Genomic DNA, 17,868 nt, shown 5'->3' with positions numbered 1-17,868 from the left:
CGTTGGAAATGAAATTATGCTCCCTGTCCCCCCTGGTACCGAGACCCTCGATAATCTTTTGCAGAGAGCACAAGACCCTTAGAAAACTTGTACACCAGTAAATTGTGCAGATTGTGCAGAGTTGCTGAAAGTTCAAGGAGATAGCATTTTCTTCAACCATTTCTGTAGCAAAGACATAAATATCCGCTTGAAGTTGTATCGAAAAGTCAGTTACACACTTTAACTATCGATACAACTTAAGGGGATATTTATGCCTTTTTTTCCTAAAAAAATGTTCTGGATATCAGAAAGATGATGAGCTTTTTCCCCCTTTAGTGTAAAGATGAGAACTTGGTCCGCTACGGATAGCATGCTCAAAGATATGTGCACAGAATATGCTTCATTGTGATTGATTAAGAAAAAAAAATGCTTCATTTGTTAGTGAACTATGAAAATATTAAATGAAGTACAACAGCCAAAAGATAAAAATAAAATTAGTAACTAAAATGTCAGAAAAATGGTTTTCTCGTGTTTATAAAGAATGACTAATCTCATCATTTTATAATTTATATAGTTAATCTTCAAGTATAAAAAGTAACAATGGATATCATGAGTTGGATATTTCCATGAAATTAACTATCCACCTTTTATGGCTAATCTCATCATTTTATTATTTATCTCATCGATTAAACATGAATAAAATAATTCAACATTTTATTTTATAAAAAATTATTACCCCATCCAGCTTATCAAACAAAACTTATGAAATCAAGGATTTTAAATTGCTTCACTGGTATAGTCAATACTCCCTCCGTTTACTTTTTAGTGTTTGCTTTAAATTTTGCACCTTTTTTTTTTAATAAAATTGATTAATATAAGTGTTTTATCACAATATTGTTGAGTGTTTTAATTTGTTTAGATCGTTTAATATGAATCTATTCTTTAGGAAGATTTTATGCTTTCATGATTTTTAGGAGAATCCCCAAAGCTTAGGAATTATGGATAACTTTGTTGCTACTAGTAGTTTTTAGGATTTAATTTCATTTGTAATCTGCTATTTATTTAGAGATTCCTGTCAATAATATTGAAGCAAGTTTCTGATATTATTGTTTTCTCAATTTCAAAAAATATTTATATTAATTAATCTATAGTCTTAGATTATGAGAAATAAATAATTAATATTGAGTATAAAATTAAAAAAGATGAAAAATTATTTTTGAAATACTCTGAGAACAAATAAAAATAACGGAGGAAATATCTTTTTAAGCAGAAAATTTATAGGGGCCAAACTCCTCGAAATTCACGAAGCTATTGCGAATATTATAAATACTGTAGTCGGCTTCACGCAACTCAACACTCACTTTGAACATTTCTCTCATTTTCGACTTCACGTTTCTCTCCGCCGTAGCAATGAGGACATCCATGTTGAGATCTTTGGCTCGTAGAACCTCAACCGCCGGCACGTCGTACCTCACGCGCCGTGGATTCGCATCGGAGTCTGCTCCGGACAGGAAAGTCGCTATTTTAGGTGCAGCTGGAGGGATCGGGCAGCCTCTGTCACTTCTCATGAAACTGAATCCTTTAGTTTCCAGACTTGCACTCTATGATATTGCCGGAACTCCTGGTGTTGCAGCTGATGTCAGCCATATCAACACCAGATCTGAGGTTAATTTCTCGTTTTTGTTGTGTTACGTTGATTATTTATGGAGTTTGAGATAGAGTACTTTCATTCGAGTTGTTTTCTGCTGTATTTCTTTGTCAAGTTGCGTTCCATCTGATTTATAATCCCTCAATTTCTCGTTTTTAGGGTTTTTCAGCAGTACTCCACGTTTTAAGCTCTAGAATTTTAACTGCGACTTGATCTCTGTTTTTTTTTGTTGATTTCTCGTTGCATTTGTTTCACAAGCTGATCTATCTTTGTATGTTTGTGTGAATCTGTACTTCTTGTTGAGTTTTATTTTGATTCTTATTATATTTCGCTAATTCTATGTGAGGTGTGATAATTAGCTAAATATTAAACTATTATGTGAAAACCAAGAATTATCAGAAAAATGCTCTCATCAAATTTTATCTAAAAGCATTTGTTGTAGATAATACACGTATTTCTTGGTTTTAATATGAATTCAACTTCAATCACAAATACATATACTCCGGTGATTATTATTAATATTAGAATCTCTATAACTGTACTCCTTGATTCCTTGTAAACTTTTCAAGCAAAAACCCATTCGAATAACACCACAAAAATGTGAAAGGAAAAATTACTTGGGTTAATACTTTTTAATAAATAATTACTAGTTTTAGCCATATTTTTTATTTATTACCATTTATAGTAATACATAGCAATATATGATAAATCTGCAGTTGTATTAAAAGTGAATTATGCATGTAATATAAATGTATTATAAGTGTTTTAAAATATATTATGCTTGTTTGGTAAGAAATTGACACAATGTATTATAAGTGTATTAAAGTGTGAGAAATATATTATCCATCAATAAAACTTGTATTATATGTGTTTTGTAAATTGTTCTCTGTAATATGTATTAAAACTGTATTATAAATGTATAATATGTGTTCAGTGAAAACACACAACAACAACAACAAACCCAGTGTAATCCCACTATGTGGGGTCTGGGGAGGGTAGAGTGTACGCAGACCTAACCCCCACCTTAAAAGGAAGGACGACTGTTTCCGAAAGACCCCCGGCTTAAGAGAGAAGAACAAGGGAGGAGAAACAAGAAAAACAAGACATAGGTCAGTAAAGTCAGGCATATAGCAGACAATATAAAGATATGAATAATGAGAGCAATAAAGCGATAAAGTCAGGGTAGGAAAGATCGGGGATAAAGGAGCATTAACTACTATAGATAAAATAGGATACCCAAAGTAAACTGGGCCAACTAATATAAGCAGTAATTCCATGCAAAATCATATGTTAAGACAAATGAGCGTGACTACGACTACTATGGAGAACAGATAGGCCACCTAGCCCACTATCTTAGTCTGAGTCCTCCATAGCCTCCTATCTAAGGTCATGTCCTCGGTGAGCTGCAACTGTGCTATATCATGTCTAATGACCTCTTCCCAATATTTTTTCGGCCTCCCTTTGCCCCTCCTGAAAACGTCCATAGCCAACCTCTCGCACCTCCACACTGGAGCATCTGTGTCTCTCCTCTTCACATGCCCAAACCATCTCAGTCTCGCTTCCCGCATCTTGTCTTCCACCGATGCCACTCCCACCTTGTCTCGGATATCTTCATTCCTAATTCTATCCATCCTAGTGTGCCCACACATCCACCGCAGCATTCGCATTTTCGCGACTCTCATCTTTTGAACATAAAGTTTCTTGATTGGCCAACACTCCACCCCGTACAATAGGGTCGGGTCTAACCACCACTTTGTAGAACTTGCCTTTGAGTTTTGGTGGCACTTTCTTGTCACACAGCACTCCGGAGGCGAGCCTCCATTTCATCCACCCTGCACCGATGCGGTGTGAAACATCGTCGTCGATATCCCCATCTTCCTGTATAATAGACCCAAGGTACTTGAAGCTTCTTTTCTTTTGAATGGCCTGGGTACCAAGCCTCACTTCCCCGTCAGCCTCACGCGGCAGGCCACTGAAACTGCACTCCAAGTATTCTGTCTTGGTCCTACTCAATTTAAATCCTTTAGACTCCAACGTCTGTCTCCAGCCCTCCAGCTTGTCGTTAACTCCGTTGTGAGTCTCGTCAATCAAGACTATGTCATCCGCGAACAACATACACCAAGGCACCTCACCTTGTATTTGTCTTGTCAATTGATCCATCACCAGGGCGAATAAAAACGGGCTAAGAGTCGATCCCTGGTGCAACCCCATCGTAATAGGAAAGTGCTCTGAGTCCCCCCCTACCGTCCTTACCCTGGTCTTAGCTCCATCATACATGTCTTTAATCGCTCTAATGTATGCCACAGGTAAACATTTCGCCTCCAAGCATCTCCATAGGACCTCCCTTGGAACTTTGTCATAGGCCTTTTCTAGGTCAATGAATATCATGTGTAAGTCCCTTTTCCGCTCCCTATACTGCTCCACCAATCTCCTTAAGATATTATGAATGGCTTTTGTAGTCGAGCGCCCCGGCATGAATCCAAACTGGTTCTCTGAAATAGACACACTACTCCTCACCCTCATTTCTATCACCCTTTCCCACACTTTCATAGTGTGACTTAGCAGCTTGATACCTCTATAGTTGTTGCAGCTTTGAATGTCTCCCTTGTTCTTGTACACGGGAATGATTGTACTCCACCTCCATTCTTCCGGCATCTTCGATGTCCTGAAAATGACATTAAACAGCGCTGTCAACCACTCCAATCCTACCCTACCTGCATTCTTCCAAAATTCCCCAGGGATCTCGTCAGGTCCGGTCGCTTTTCCCCTGCTTATCCTACGAACAGTTCCTTTAACCTCCTCAACCTTTATTCTCCTACAATACCCAAAGTCGCGACGCCTATCCAAGTGCTCCAAGTCTCCCAACACAAAGTCTCTGTCCCCTCCTTCGTTCAAGAGTTCGTGAAAGTATGACTGCCGTCTCTGTCTAATGTGGGATTCCTGTACCAGTACTTGACCATCCTCGTCCTCGATGTACTTCACTTGATCCAAGTCGCGTGACTTCCTCTCTCTCGCCTTGGCAAGCTTAAATAGCTTCTTATCCCCGCCTTTTTCCTCTAGTTCTGCATAAAGGCGTTCAAAGGCTGCCGTTTTAGCCGCCGAAACTGCCATCTTCGCCTCCTTATTCGCCAACTTATACTTTTTCCTGTTCATTTGCTTCTCTTCATCATCCTTGCTATCTACCAACTTTACAAATGCCTGCTTCTTTGCTTCTACCTTTCCCTGGACTTCTCCATTCCACCACCAATCCCCTCGGTGCCCGCCATGGCGGCCTCGTGAGACCCCCATCACCTCTCTAGCTGTTTCCCTAATGCAGTTGGCCGTCCTATCCCACATACTGCTCGCCTCCCCCCTACTATCCCACGCCCCCATAGCCATCAGCTTCTCCCCCATCTCTAGGGCACTAGACGGAGTCAAACGACCCCACCTAATCCTCGGTCGGTCATCCACGACCCTCTTCTTCTTCTTCCTTCTTATCTCCAAGTCCATGACCAATAGTTTATGTTGGGTCGTAAGGTACTCACTTGGTATGACCTTGCAGTCCTTACAGAGGCTTTTATCATCTTTTCTAAGGAGCCAGAAGTCTATTTGCGTCACCGCCCATGAGCTACGAAAGGTTATCAAGTGCTCCTCCTTCTTTGGAAAACTCGAGTTGGCCACCCTTAAACCAAAAGCTTTTGCGAAATCCAGGAGTGAGGCTCCTCCACTATTCCTGCACCCGAAGCCAAATCCTCCATGCACCTCGTCATAGCCCGTCGAAACAGACCCAATGTGCCCATTGAAATCTCCTCCTATGAATAGCTTCTCAGTAGGCGGTATACTGACCACCACTTCGTCCAAGTCCTCCCCAAAGTGCCTTTTTGTCTCCTCGTCTAACCCTACTTGCGGCGCATAGACACTAATAATGTTCAGGGTGAGCCCTCCAACGACTAACTTAATCGTCATCATCCTATCATTGGTCCTCCTAACCTCTACCACCTGATCTCTAAGCTCACTATCTACTAAGATCCCTACTCCATTCTTAAACCTCGACTTGCCCGAGAACCAAAGTTTGTACCCATCCACCTCCTTAGCTTTAGGTCCTATCCATTTAGTCTCTTGGACGCAAGCTATATTAATCTTCCTCTTCTTAAGAATCTTAACTAACTCTATGGACTTTCCCGATAAGGTCCCAATATTCCAAGACCCTACTCTCAATCTAGAAGCTCCCTCAGCCCTCTTAGCCCTCCCAACCCTGGCCCTCGATCCCAACCGAGGACATGAACCTAGTTTACCATCGTTCACTAAAGCCAGAAAAGCAGAAATACGATACTGAAAGGTTACTCTCAGATAAACGGACGATCAATAGTATAGCACAAGTTAGCAATTGTTTAATAACAGTGAGACAGGTACTTAATTTGGCACTGCAATAAATATTTATAGGCTAAAATATCGGAAATGGACTATTGGAGGTACCAACTCCAAGTTAGTAAAACCTGTTCACTGTTGAAAAACTGTTCACTCACCGGAAAGCTGGATACAAATATATGGTCAGCCTCGGAATGCAGAGGCGACCACCCTGGGAGAAGAAACGGAGCCGAAAAATGGCCGGAAACTGCCACACGCGCCGGCGCGTGCAGCGCGTGGCGTCGCAGACCTGGGGCTGCTGGCGGCGCGTGGCTGAGCAGATCTCAGAGGAGCTACCTGGGGTTTGCTCGCCTGAGTGTTCCGCACCTCGTGGTGTTGTTGGTTTTGGCAGCAGGCGCATAAAAATTGAGGAGAGAGAGAGAGAGCGCAGAGAGAGAACTAGCCGTTAGCAATGGGTTATACATAAATATTAATAAAAAAAAATATATGTGTTCAGTGAAAAGAATAATATTATTTCTAGAGATAGATAAATATTTTCTTAATATAGCATATCTATATAAGTTTCCCAATGTGAAATAAATATTACATTTCTCTAGTAAAGATGAAAACTTTACTTTGCTAACAAGGGAGTTGATTGTAATTTTGGACTATTGAGAAGTGTGTCACAGAATAACGTTTTAGGATAAGTAGAAGTAAGACAGAATATATCCACGTTTAGCTCTCCTACCAGAAGGGATGAAGCTGAAGTGAGATTGGATAAAATTGTGGTGTCACTCTCTCTTGAAGAGAATGATGTGATAGGCAAAAATGTAGTAGATTGGTTGATAGAAATATATTGATTGAAGTGCTCAATCTTCTGAAGAGAATGACGTGATAGACGAGAATGTAGTAGATTGGTTGATTGAAGTGAAAGAGTGCTGCGAGATTCCTACTTGATGAGAAGGTAAATTTATAAAATGGTTGTGAGATCAACAATGTTATATGGGGTAAACTTTGGGTCTCAAATGCGTATCATATCCACAAGATTAAATGTCCTCGAAACTTTAGATGCAAATATAGATGTGCAGTTATATAAGATTGGACAAAAATAGAAATGATCACATCAGACATAAAATGCAAGTATTACACACAGGAAAAAAAACAGTAAAAAGTTGCCATAGATGGTTTGGCTATCCCTTACATAAACCTACAAACGCTAGTCCTTATGTGTGGCGTTGTGGTGATCGAAGATGCTATAAAAAGAGATCAAGTCGAACTAAAATCATGTGGAAGAAAGTTGCTTTAAGAGTAGTATGATCTCTCTGTATCAATGCGGATTTATCTAAGAATATAGAACAATGAGAACAAAAGATACCCGTAAGGGATACCACTTAGCGAGATTAAGCCTTAGTCATTGTTAGACTAGCTTTAGCTTCAAATAGGGATTGGTGTGAGGTTTGGAGAACTTTCAGTTTTAGGAACTCCTAATTTACCATAAAAGATAAATTACTTAATAATATTAAATATCAAATGGACCCAAATACATCAAGATAGCTAGAGGATTTATATCATTGACTCCTGCAGTTAGAGATTAAGGTATAGTTGATTAAATTACCTGATGTTCTTATTACTTTATAGTCAATATACAAACTTTTCTCAGAATATACGGAGAGATAATAAGCAGAAATGGTTAACTGAACAAGTGATCAAATATAATGTTGTTCTTTTCTGATTTATGTGCTCTTATGCATCTATTGCTAATACTTGTAATGTTATACATTACTGAATTTGGTTAACTACATAATTAATGTTGATATTGTGAATACTGAGAGTAAAAGTGAAAACCAAACACTAAACAACTAATGCAGAATTTAGTTGGGGGTTTATTTTCAAAAAGTATGGACCTCCCCAAAGACCCCTAACTTGTATCCTAATGATGTAATCCTCTGCACAATAAGCCAAATAATGGAATACTTTTTATCCCATTTGCCTCACCTGCAATCCACAGACTAAACAACCTCAGTGTCTGATTCCTATTCCTTGCAGTTCCTTGACCATTGTTTTTTCCTGGATTTGCAGGTTCTGGGTTTTGCAGGAGAAGAACAGCTAGGGAAGGCTTTGGAGGGAGCTGATGTTGTCATTATTCCGGCTGGTGTGCCACGAAAGCCTGGTATGACCCGTGATGATCTGTTCAACATTAATGCTGGTATTGTTAAGTCTCTTTGCATAGCCATTGCAAAGTATTGCCCTCATGTAAGTACCCATATTGGTTTACACATGAGTTTGTATGTTGGAGTTACAAATACTGATTTTTCTCTTTCCTCTATGCCTCCCCTCAAATCTCCAAAAGGCACTTATCAATATAATCAGCAATCCTGTGAATTCCACTGTCCCAATTGCATCTGAGGTGTTCAAGAAGGCCGGAACCTATGATGAGAAGAGACTCTTTGGAGTGACCACACTTGACGTTGTTAGGGCAAAGACTTTCTATGCTGGAAAAGCTAAAGTTAATGTTGCTGGTATGCATCATAGTGATTTCCATCTTTGATTTGCTTCTATTTCATTGTATTAAAACGTCAATTCCTGTAAAGGTCTTACTCACAACTTAAACTTTTGGTGCATTGTTCCAGATGTCAGTGTCCCCGTTGTTGGTGGTCATGCTGGCGTAACTATCCTCCCGTTATTTTCCCAAGTAATCTTTCTTTTCTTTTGTTTTATCTAGATTATTTAAAAATTATGTCTACCTTTTGTTGACTCGTTAAAAAACGATTAATTCCACGTAACTTTACTAATTATTGTCTTGTTGTCATCTCTAAATGTTGCAATAGGCCACTCCAAGTGCAAATTTGTCAAGTGAAGAAATTGAGGCACTCACCAAGCGCACCCAAGATGGTGGCACTGAAGTTGTGGAGGCCAAGGCTGGAAAGGGTTCAGCCACTCTCTCGATGGCGTATGTTTCTATTCGTGCTCTCTTTTACTTATTTAAGTTTCAATGTTCTCATGAAGTTTCTCTGTTTGGTGGCAAGAACTTTCTGGTATTGACAAGGAACCACCTGCATAAGTATCTGCTGCTAACGAGAGTCAAATTCTTGTAAAGAGGGTCTAGAATTGCTTGACAACAACTAGGTTTCTACTCTACACTTCAGCAAGCTTTATCAAAGTGAACACTATATTCGTTCGACTTTATTTGACCATATCTCCTTTATAGTCCTTTTAAAAAAGGAAGACTTCCTACACCTGGAAATAATTTAAGAAACTTTTCCATTTTACCCTTGATGAGAAGCTTTGATAGCCACACAAATGTTATGACATGTTTAAGAGCACACGTCTCAATTCTTTTCTTTCTAACACTCTCTGCACAATCAAATAAGTTCACGTTGATTAAAATGGAGCAAATATATTTTGACAGGTTTTCACAATACTAATATACGACATGATGATTATCACACCAACCTTTTCTGCATGTGTTGTCACATGCCACAACTGGAAATTAACACATGCTGCATAGTGGCCAAGATTGTGCAATCTTGATAATGTCTTGAATAAAAAGTTTCCATGCACCTAGTAGTGAAGTGAACTACTTGTCAAAAAAAAAAAGTATTGAAGAGAACTTGCCCCACTCAGTATATCGGTAGAAGATATGGTTAAGAAGACTTCTATTTTTTGTTAGTGGTCCTATACACCTTATTTGCTTATCTTTCTTTGTATGGTTACTGGGTTTTGAGAAATTCGTTTCACTTCTGCAGCTATGCTGGTGCCATCTTCGCGGATGCTTGCTTGAAGGGACTGAATGGGGTTCCAGATGTTGTAGAGTGTTCATTCGTACAGTCAACTGTGACAGACCTGCCATTCTTTGCATCCAAGGTAATGATATCCTCCTCTAACCTAAATGGTGCTCGAGTGCGTATTTGCTATTAAATGTATCTGTCGTGCCATCACTCTATTTTGCATCTGTATAGATGGGTCTTCATTTTCTGCCAGTCAATGACCTTATTTTCTACTGTGAGAATAATTTGATGATCCCTCTCACAATGAGGGTAGTAAAATGGGAGACTGAGGACGTAAGAAAAGATAAAAACTACCAAATTTTGTTTTCCTAGGGCATGAAGTCAGCTTCATTCTTTCAATTCAGTATGTCGTTTGAGTTTTTTGACAGTTTGCATTCCTGCCAAACATAGTTTCTTTTCAAAATGTTGCACTTATGAGTTTAGGTACCACCCGTGGAATGTGTACAGCCTTGCAAAAGTTCTACGAACTAAAGACAAATGGGAATTTCATTATACAACCGTTCTGTGGCGAACAAAATTACGTCTCACATGAAATCAATGCTCTATAATAATCTTCTATTTTACTTCAACTAGTTCGGAATTTAAATTTAGTTGATTGATTGATAAAAAAAAAGTCTCGTGTTGTTGGTTTTCAGGCTTCTGATTTTGATGCTTGTTTCAACGCTTTTCAGGTGAGACTTGGTAAAAATGGTGTGGAGGAAGTCCTAGGATTAGGTGCACTTTCAGACTACGAGAAACAAGGACTTGAAGCTCTTAAACCAGAGCTGAAATCGTCCATTGAGAAAGGAATCAAATTTGCCAACTCTTAATTAAACGGAAAAAAAACGATAAGACTTTGAAGTTTGCCAGTTCCATTTTTGGATACATTTGAGTGATTGGGTTCCTTGCTGCCTGAGGCATTAGATTTAGCTTTTATAATCCGAGATAGTAGTAAGAGGTATATTTGTAGAAAATAATCATCGGCAGACAGACTTGTGATGGGTGCATTTTCCTTCAATAATCTACAATGTTGAACCTACTACTAAATGTATGTGATTGATTGTACTTGATATACTTTATTGGGAAATGAAATATAGGAACTTGCAAGAAGGAAAGTCTAGTGTCTCCCAAGACCCCAAAGGGAAGTTACTGTTGGATAATTTGATTGCATAAACCCTAAAAAGGGTGTTTGGTCTGGTGTGGCTAACAAGCACAGTAGGATGACGCGTAGAAAATATTTTTTAATAATTTTTTCATGTTTGGTTTATTAAAGTTAATGAAAAATATTTCTTTAAAAAATAAAGAAAATGACTTCTCAATTGATAGTATAAAAATTAAGTTTTGCAAGTATTATTCTATGTTAATTGTATTCTCCATTCTCTATCAACCCCTTGAAGGTATTTGAAATAGTAATAAAAACTGCTATTCTACAGAGTTGAAGGTATTTGTAATAGTAAAAAAAACCGAGAAAAATTATTATTTTTTCTCCAGAAACACTTTAATTAGGCATAAATTGCTATGGTAATATTGATAAAAGTATTTTTCTAATTAATTTGTCAAATAAAAATTGTTGGTACTCTTTGAAAGTCATTATTTTATGTTTATGGCTTATTCCTAAAGTCTCCCAAAAAAGGACAGTAGGCAGTGGATCTTATGTTTTAATTGAGAAAATTTCAGATTTTTTAAAATCTATTCTACATTGAAAAGTTACGTAGTTTAAAATTTACATTGTAAATCTTTTGCTCAAAATAGAATAGAACATTTTTTATAAGAAATATTTTTACTTTACCATTATAATCTTTTGCATAAAACCACATTTTAGGTAGTGTTCCTCCCCCATTTCACTATTTTCTTCAACAATTTTTAAAAAGATTGGTCTACAACATTATATATCGGTATATGTAATATAAAAACTTTGATTTTTAATTTTTTTTGATCATAATGTTTAAAAAAATGGTATACAATATTATACACTCAATATATACAACATTATACAAAATTATAAAAGGTGTTTACTGTAATCATTTAAAATTTATTAAATATAAATTTATAGAATGATTCAATTTATATTAAATTCAAGATATATTAGTCCAAATAAATATTTTGAATTAATAAAATTGGGTCAATTATTTAAGTCCAATAAATGTGGATTTAATTAAAAAATCCAAATCCATTGATTTGGGCTATAAAGATGACCCCACTTTGTTAAACCCGATATAATCTCATCCTAGAGGCCCATTTTCATGCCACGTGTCAAAGTTATGTGGCAATCCAAGTCAAATTAAATAAGCCACTAGAATTATGCATTTGCCAAAGTTAGGTGGCAATCCAAGTCAAATTAAATAAGCCACTAAAATCATGCCACATGTCAAAGTTATGTGGCAAACTAAGTCAAATTAAATGAGCCACTAGAATAATGCCACATGTATATGTGACATGTTCTGACCAATCAAATTAAAGCTCTTCACCAAAGAAATTTGATTGGTCAGTTCAAACCAACCAATCAAATCGCACCCTCATACCACTCCCTACAACTATAAATAGGGGTCCTCATTATTCTGAGAGAGGTTTTTTTTTAAGAACAAGAAGCAAGAAGAGAGCTCGTGGATCAAAGACCGCAAATTCTCTACAAAGTTACAAAGTTCAAGTAATCAAATTCAAGTTCAAGTTCAAGATCAAGAACGAAGAAAAATATCAAGAAGTTCAAGATCAAGTTACTTGTTCATATTTACTATTCGTCATAACCATACACGTGTTCTTGACGAATAATTCAAATCCAAATTTGAAGACGAAGATTCAAGATCAAGCTATTCAAGCTTTTGACTCTAAATCAAATTCAAGTTCGACGTGTTTCATATTATTTGAAGAATCAGAGGATTATCATAAAGATTGTAATACGCACTACATTTTGAAATCAAATATTACACTTTGTTACTCCAATTTTCCGGTCTTGATTATTTATTTTTTTTGACTCGAAAATTTGTTGTTTACGTTTACATACACCCATATACAATACAATACAGATTAATATAATACTATAAAAAAATTAACTTCAACTTTTTTCTTAAATTCAAGTACCAGATTCATCTAACATATCTCAAAAATTACACCAAGTCACCCTAAATTTCATATTTGATTTTCCGTAATATGTACCCGAACTTTTGTAGCAATACTCACTCGAAACATGATTTATTTGCATTTCGAAGTTTCTAGTTATAACAATGGCTGCCTATAGAGTGCATCAAATCCATGCTTTCTCTAGAAGGAAGGCTTTGGTTTGTCTTGTTCAATTGTTCTTCTTACTTCTCAAGGTTATGCACAAAAATATAAGCATATCAAATCTTAAACAACTGCAAAACTCTCAAGACTTGATGCTCCTCACAACATGATCTCAATATATTTATCATATCAATGTGAGTTGTGGTGTAGTGGTGAAATTGATTCATCCCTAATCAGAGGCCTCGAGTATGATGAAAATACTGTTGGGAGCGCTATCCCGAATAAGCCCTGCAGTACGCAATTTAATTTAGTCGGGGCTCCATGAACTTCGAACACTGCATGAAAAAACAAACAAAAAACACACATATTTATCATAATACACTAGAATTATCACGAGAGCAAGAAATGTTCAGTTGAATTCCCTTTGCATTGTTGGGCTAATAAATGAGAAGTGTTGTTGCGCTAATAAGTGAATTTTAGTTGGAAAGTTTTTACGCAAACTTTAAACCTTTAATAGGACTCTATAGCTATAATTTCAATATTTACAAAGCACAGTTATACTTTTATTTGCTATGCCTCTAAATTTTATATTTTTCTCGTGATGCATACAAAAATAATAATATACAATCTAACTTAATATAGTAAATTAAGGATTATATTTGGTAAATTCCCTTAATTTACTCCCTCATTATTCCTATTACGTTCAGGACTCTTTATTTTTCATTATCTCTCATCTTCCTAAAATTCAGAAACTCATCAACTCCCTTCGTTTATTTTCCTAAAAAATTCAAAAACGTTGATACATCTTGTAAGGAAATTTGGAGTAGTTCATAATCGTTCTTCCACCATACTCTTACAAAATGAAGCTCATTTGGAGACATCGCAATTGTTATACAAACCAAATTGTTCGGTAAATGACCCCCTATTTCCATCCAAATATAGTCTAATTTAAATTCCAAATCATAGTTGAATTTGTGATGCTCATCATTTATTTTTGCTATTTGTAATAATTTGGAATACATAATTGTGAGATTTTATGTCGAATAAGTTGTGAATACAATTTTGGTATATCATTTGAATTGTATAAAGAATGTTCAAAGATTTGAATACAAATTTGAATTTGAATACAATTTTGATGCTTTGGTGGTGAATTAAGTTCGGAATACCAAACAAATGTATTTTTATGTAATTGAATTTGGATACAACTTTGATGCTTTTGGTGGTGAATACACTTATGTAGTTTAACTAAGTATGTAATACAAAATAAGAGTAAAATACAAATTAGGACTGAACTAAAAAAATGTATTTATAATATAAATAAATCTTGGATTCAAATAATTTTAGAATACAAGTAAGTTTGGGATACAAATAAATCTTGAATACAAAAAAAGTATTTATAATACAAATGGCCAAAAAATATGAAAAAGTACATAGCTACCTGCTTCAACGGGATTCTGATGGAAGATCTTTTGGAGGATTTTTTGTTTTGAGACAAAAAAGAAGCAAAAATCTGCAATGGGAGAGAATCGGGTGGGATGTGGAGAGAAAGGGGAGAACTAGAAGAGAGAGAGAGAGAGAGAGAGAGAGAGGGAGAAAGGGAGGTTGAGGAGAGTGTGTAGGAATGTGGAGAGACACGATTGAATCAAAGAGTGGGTTTGATGAGAGAGTGTATTTGATTGGGAGGGAAAAAAATATGTATTTTAGGATTATAATTAAAATCAAATATTTTGCTATAAAAATAATATGTAGTCTTTTTTTTGTAATATTTTTAAAATATAGATATTATATATAAATAAGTTGATAATTTTGCCTATTTGCATAATTTTCCCTAAATTACGTAGAAGTTGGGGTAAATTAAGTAAGAATGAAAAGTATGGGCTAATTTTGATAGTATTGTTGTCCCAACTGATTAGAGAATGTAATTAGAGATTGAGAAAAATTATTTGGGTGTGTACTTTTTAATAAATAATTACTAATTTTAGCGATAATTTTTAATTTTATCATATATAACAATACATAATAATACTATGATAAATATTTTATGTATTAAAAGTGAATTATGTATGCAATATTAATGTATTATAAGTGTTTTAAAATATATTGTGCTTGTTTGGTAAGAAATTGACACAATGTATTATAAGTGCATTAAAGTGTGTTATGAATGTATTATCAATGAATAAAATTTGTATTATATGTGTTTTATAAATTGTTCTCTGTAATTTGTATTAAAACTATATTATAAATGTTTATAAGTGTTTAGTGAAAAAAATCTTATTGCCTTATATAGTAAATATTTTCTTAATATAGCATATCTATGTAAGTTCCCCGTGTAATAACTCCTTAACTTTTAGTTTGTGGTTTCCTCCTTCAAATGGGGCATTTGCGGAAATGCTCATATTTTTGGGTGGTCTTTAATTTTGACTTCTTAAATTTCTAGTCTTTAGTATTTGTTCTTCAACACTTAAATAATAAAGTTGCGGACCAAAATATTTTTTAAAATAAAATAAAATTCGAAAGGCAAGGCACATGTTATGCCTTATAATACACAAGTTCAATTTTAAAATATTATACTTTAATAAATTTATACATCGAACTTAGAGCTTGTTTGACATTGCTGTTGGGAGGCAACACTTATTTTGATTTTGTTTTTTGAAAATCAAGGTATTTGGCCGATTAGTAAAACTACTTTTAAATGGAAGTAGAATGTAACACCTCCTAAAATGTTGTATGTGGTGTTGCAATTCTCGATGAAAATAATACATCTTCTATATTTTGGGCATAACTCTTCATAGGATGGTCCAAATTAGCTGATTCAAGTTGCTGAAAAACCTCGACATTATTCTCTACAACTTTTGTGAAGACCATAACTTAAGATTCGGAGGCTAAGTAGGTCAAGTAAATTAATTTTTGCAAGACCTGGTGCTGTAACAAAATGGAGTGTTGGTAGAAGAAAAATCATATCTCACTATAGAGTGATCCAATTTAGTTGATTCTTGAACGACATTAAAGGAGATTTCTAGAGCTACAATTCATGTAGACACCAAATTCTAATTAGGAAGTTATTTTATTCAAATTTAGCTCCGAAGAAGGGTATTCCGTAAAAAAGAAGATTCATCTCACCAACCATTGAAGATCTAGATCCATTTGGCATCATCCATGACATTAATAGTTGTTATGTCGGAAATAAACGGTTTAAAAATTAATTTCAATTTTATAGAAAAAAAATCATTTTTAGTAAAAAAAGAGTCGTCACTTAATTTTTTAAAGAAATTAAGAAAACTTAATGTAAAAGACACTAACAAATTTAAGTCTTAAAAATTCAGAGAAAAAAGTACGAGGTTCATATTACTATTTTAAGAATGTTTTAGCACTTAAAATAGCCGCTAATATGCGGTTGTCCGGCGATTTGAAAATTATTTGACTGACGATTTGAAAATTATTTGACTAACTTTGGAAAAATATTAATTTAAGAGGAAATGAAGACTTTAAAATTATTTTTTAGAAAAAATGATGAAACTTTAACATTGGAAATAATATACATGTATATAAAAAAAAGTAAAAATTTATCAAATGATTAAGTAAAGGTAGAAAATCATTTAAAGAGTAAATTAATATGAATTGGTTTATTTTTAGGGGAATCTAATTAAGTTAAAACAAATTAAAATTAATATCTAAGCAAGCATAAATAACATAAGTAAATAAATTATTACAACCGAATCAATATGAATAAATAATAAATAACACATAAAAATATGGTCTAACACTTAGTTTTCGTACACCTAAAAAAAGTTGTTGGGACATCTGCATTTTGGCCTTAAGCACAATTCCACTGTATATTGGACTGTATATACGCTGCATACAGTGTATACAACATTATTTTTGTATATCAAACTGTATACCCGCAGTATACTACTTGTTTGTTCCTTGTATCTGCTGTATATCTGTCACGCCCCAGGAGGGTACCCTAGGCGTGACCGGCACTCGAAGACCATTGCTGGTCCCCAAGCGAACCACTTGGTCCATTCACACATCCATTCAATATCAATCAATCAGCGGAAAGCTTAAAAAAAGAATTAGTTTAGTGGGCAATCCAAATCAGCGATCTAACTCAAGAAAGAAAGGCCATGGGCCAACAAATCAAACTCCAATCTTTGTTATTGAAAATAGTTTGACAAGAATAATTCAAGGAAAGAAAATACTCAATCGACCCATCACTATCTAGTCTATGAAGCCTCTATCACTACTATCTAATTGGTGTCAATGACATGTTCATGGCTACCTCAAATCAAAATAAAAAGGGCTAACTCGATGCAAGAATAACATAAGCGATGTCCTCCGAATGTAGGGGTGGACTCACCAATACGCTGAGTGTGTATAAATCCTCAATAGTGCTTCTATTGCCGATCTCTTAAACCTGTCTCTACAACATGAAATGATGCAGGTCCAAATGGACGTCAGTACATGGAATGTATGAGTATGTAATATGGCAGAATGAAACAAACCTCAAGGAAGAATAACGTTGGTTCAAATATCTCAAATAAGAAAGATAAGAGAGACTCAATCAAAGTGTCATAAGTCCAAAGTAAGAATACATTTTTAGACAAAGACCAATCATATACCATATAATCCAATCCAATCATATACAATACAGTTCAATCAAATCATTTACAATTCGATCCCATCCAATCACATACCACTCTATTCAACCCAATCACACATCATTCTATTTAATCCAATCCAATCGTACACTATCCGATCACATATCATTTAATCCAATCCATCACATATCACCTACTCCAATTCAATCATACATAATCCAATCATATATTATCCAATCCAATCATATGCATTCAGCTCCACCATAAAGTCAAAGGACTCAGCTCAATAGATATGCAAATTTAATTATGCAATGTTTTACAATTCAACCCA

General features: G+C 35.3%; 1 protein-coding gene across 1 annotated transcript; it reads left to right on the top strand.

The window, feature by feature from the left end:
• The first annotated feature begins 1,279 nt into the window (after nt 1–1,279).
• LOC129870655 (malate dehydrogenase, mitochondrial) lies at nt 1,280–10,835 on the top strand. The gene is made up of 7 exons (XM_055945487.1): nt 1,280–1,644; nt 8,033–8,206; nt 8,304–8,472; nt 8,584–8,645; nt 8,782–8,903; nt 9,700–9,817; nt 10,413–10,835. The coding sequence occupies exons 1-7, from the start codon at nt 1,390–1,392 to the stop codon at nt 10,548–10,550; spliced, it is 1,038 nt and encodes a 345-aa protein (XP_055801462.1). The 5' UTR covers nt 1,280–1,389; the 3' UTR covers nt 10,551–10,835.
• Nucleotides 10,836–17,868: the final 7,033 nt, after the last annotated feature.

The sequence above is a fragment of the Solanum dulcamara genome, chromosome 10, assembly GCF_947179165.1.
Source record: "Solanum dulcamara chromosome 10, daSolDulc1.2, whole genome shotgun sequence".
NCBI lineage: Eukaryota > Viridiplantae > Streptophyta > Magnoliopsida > Solanales > Solanaceae > Solanum > Solanum dulcamara.
This window is presented reverse-complemented; position numbering and strand designations above follow the sequence as displayed.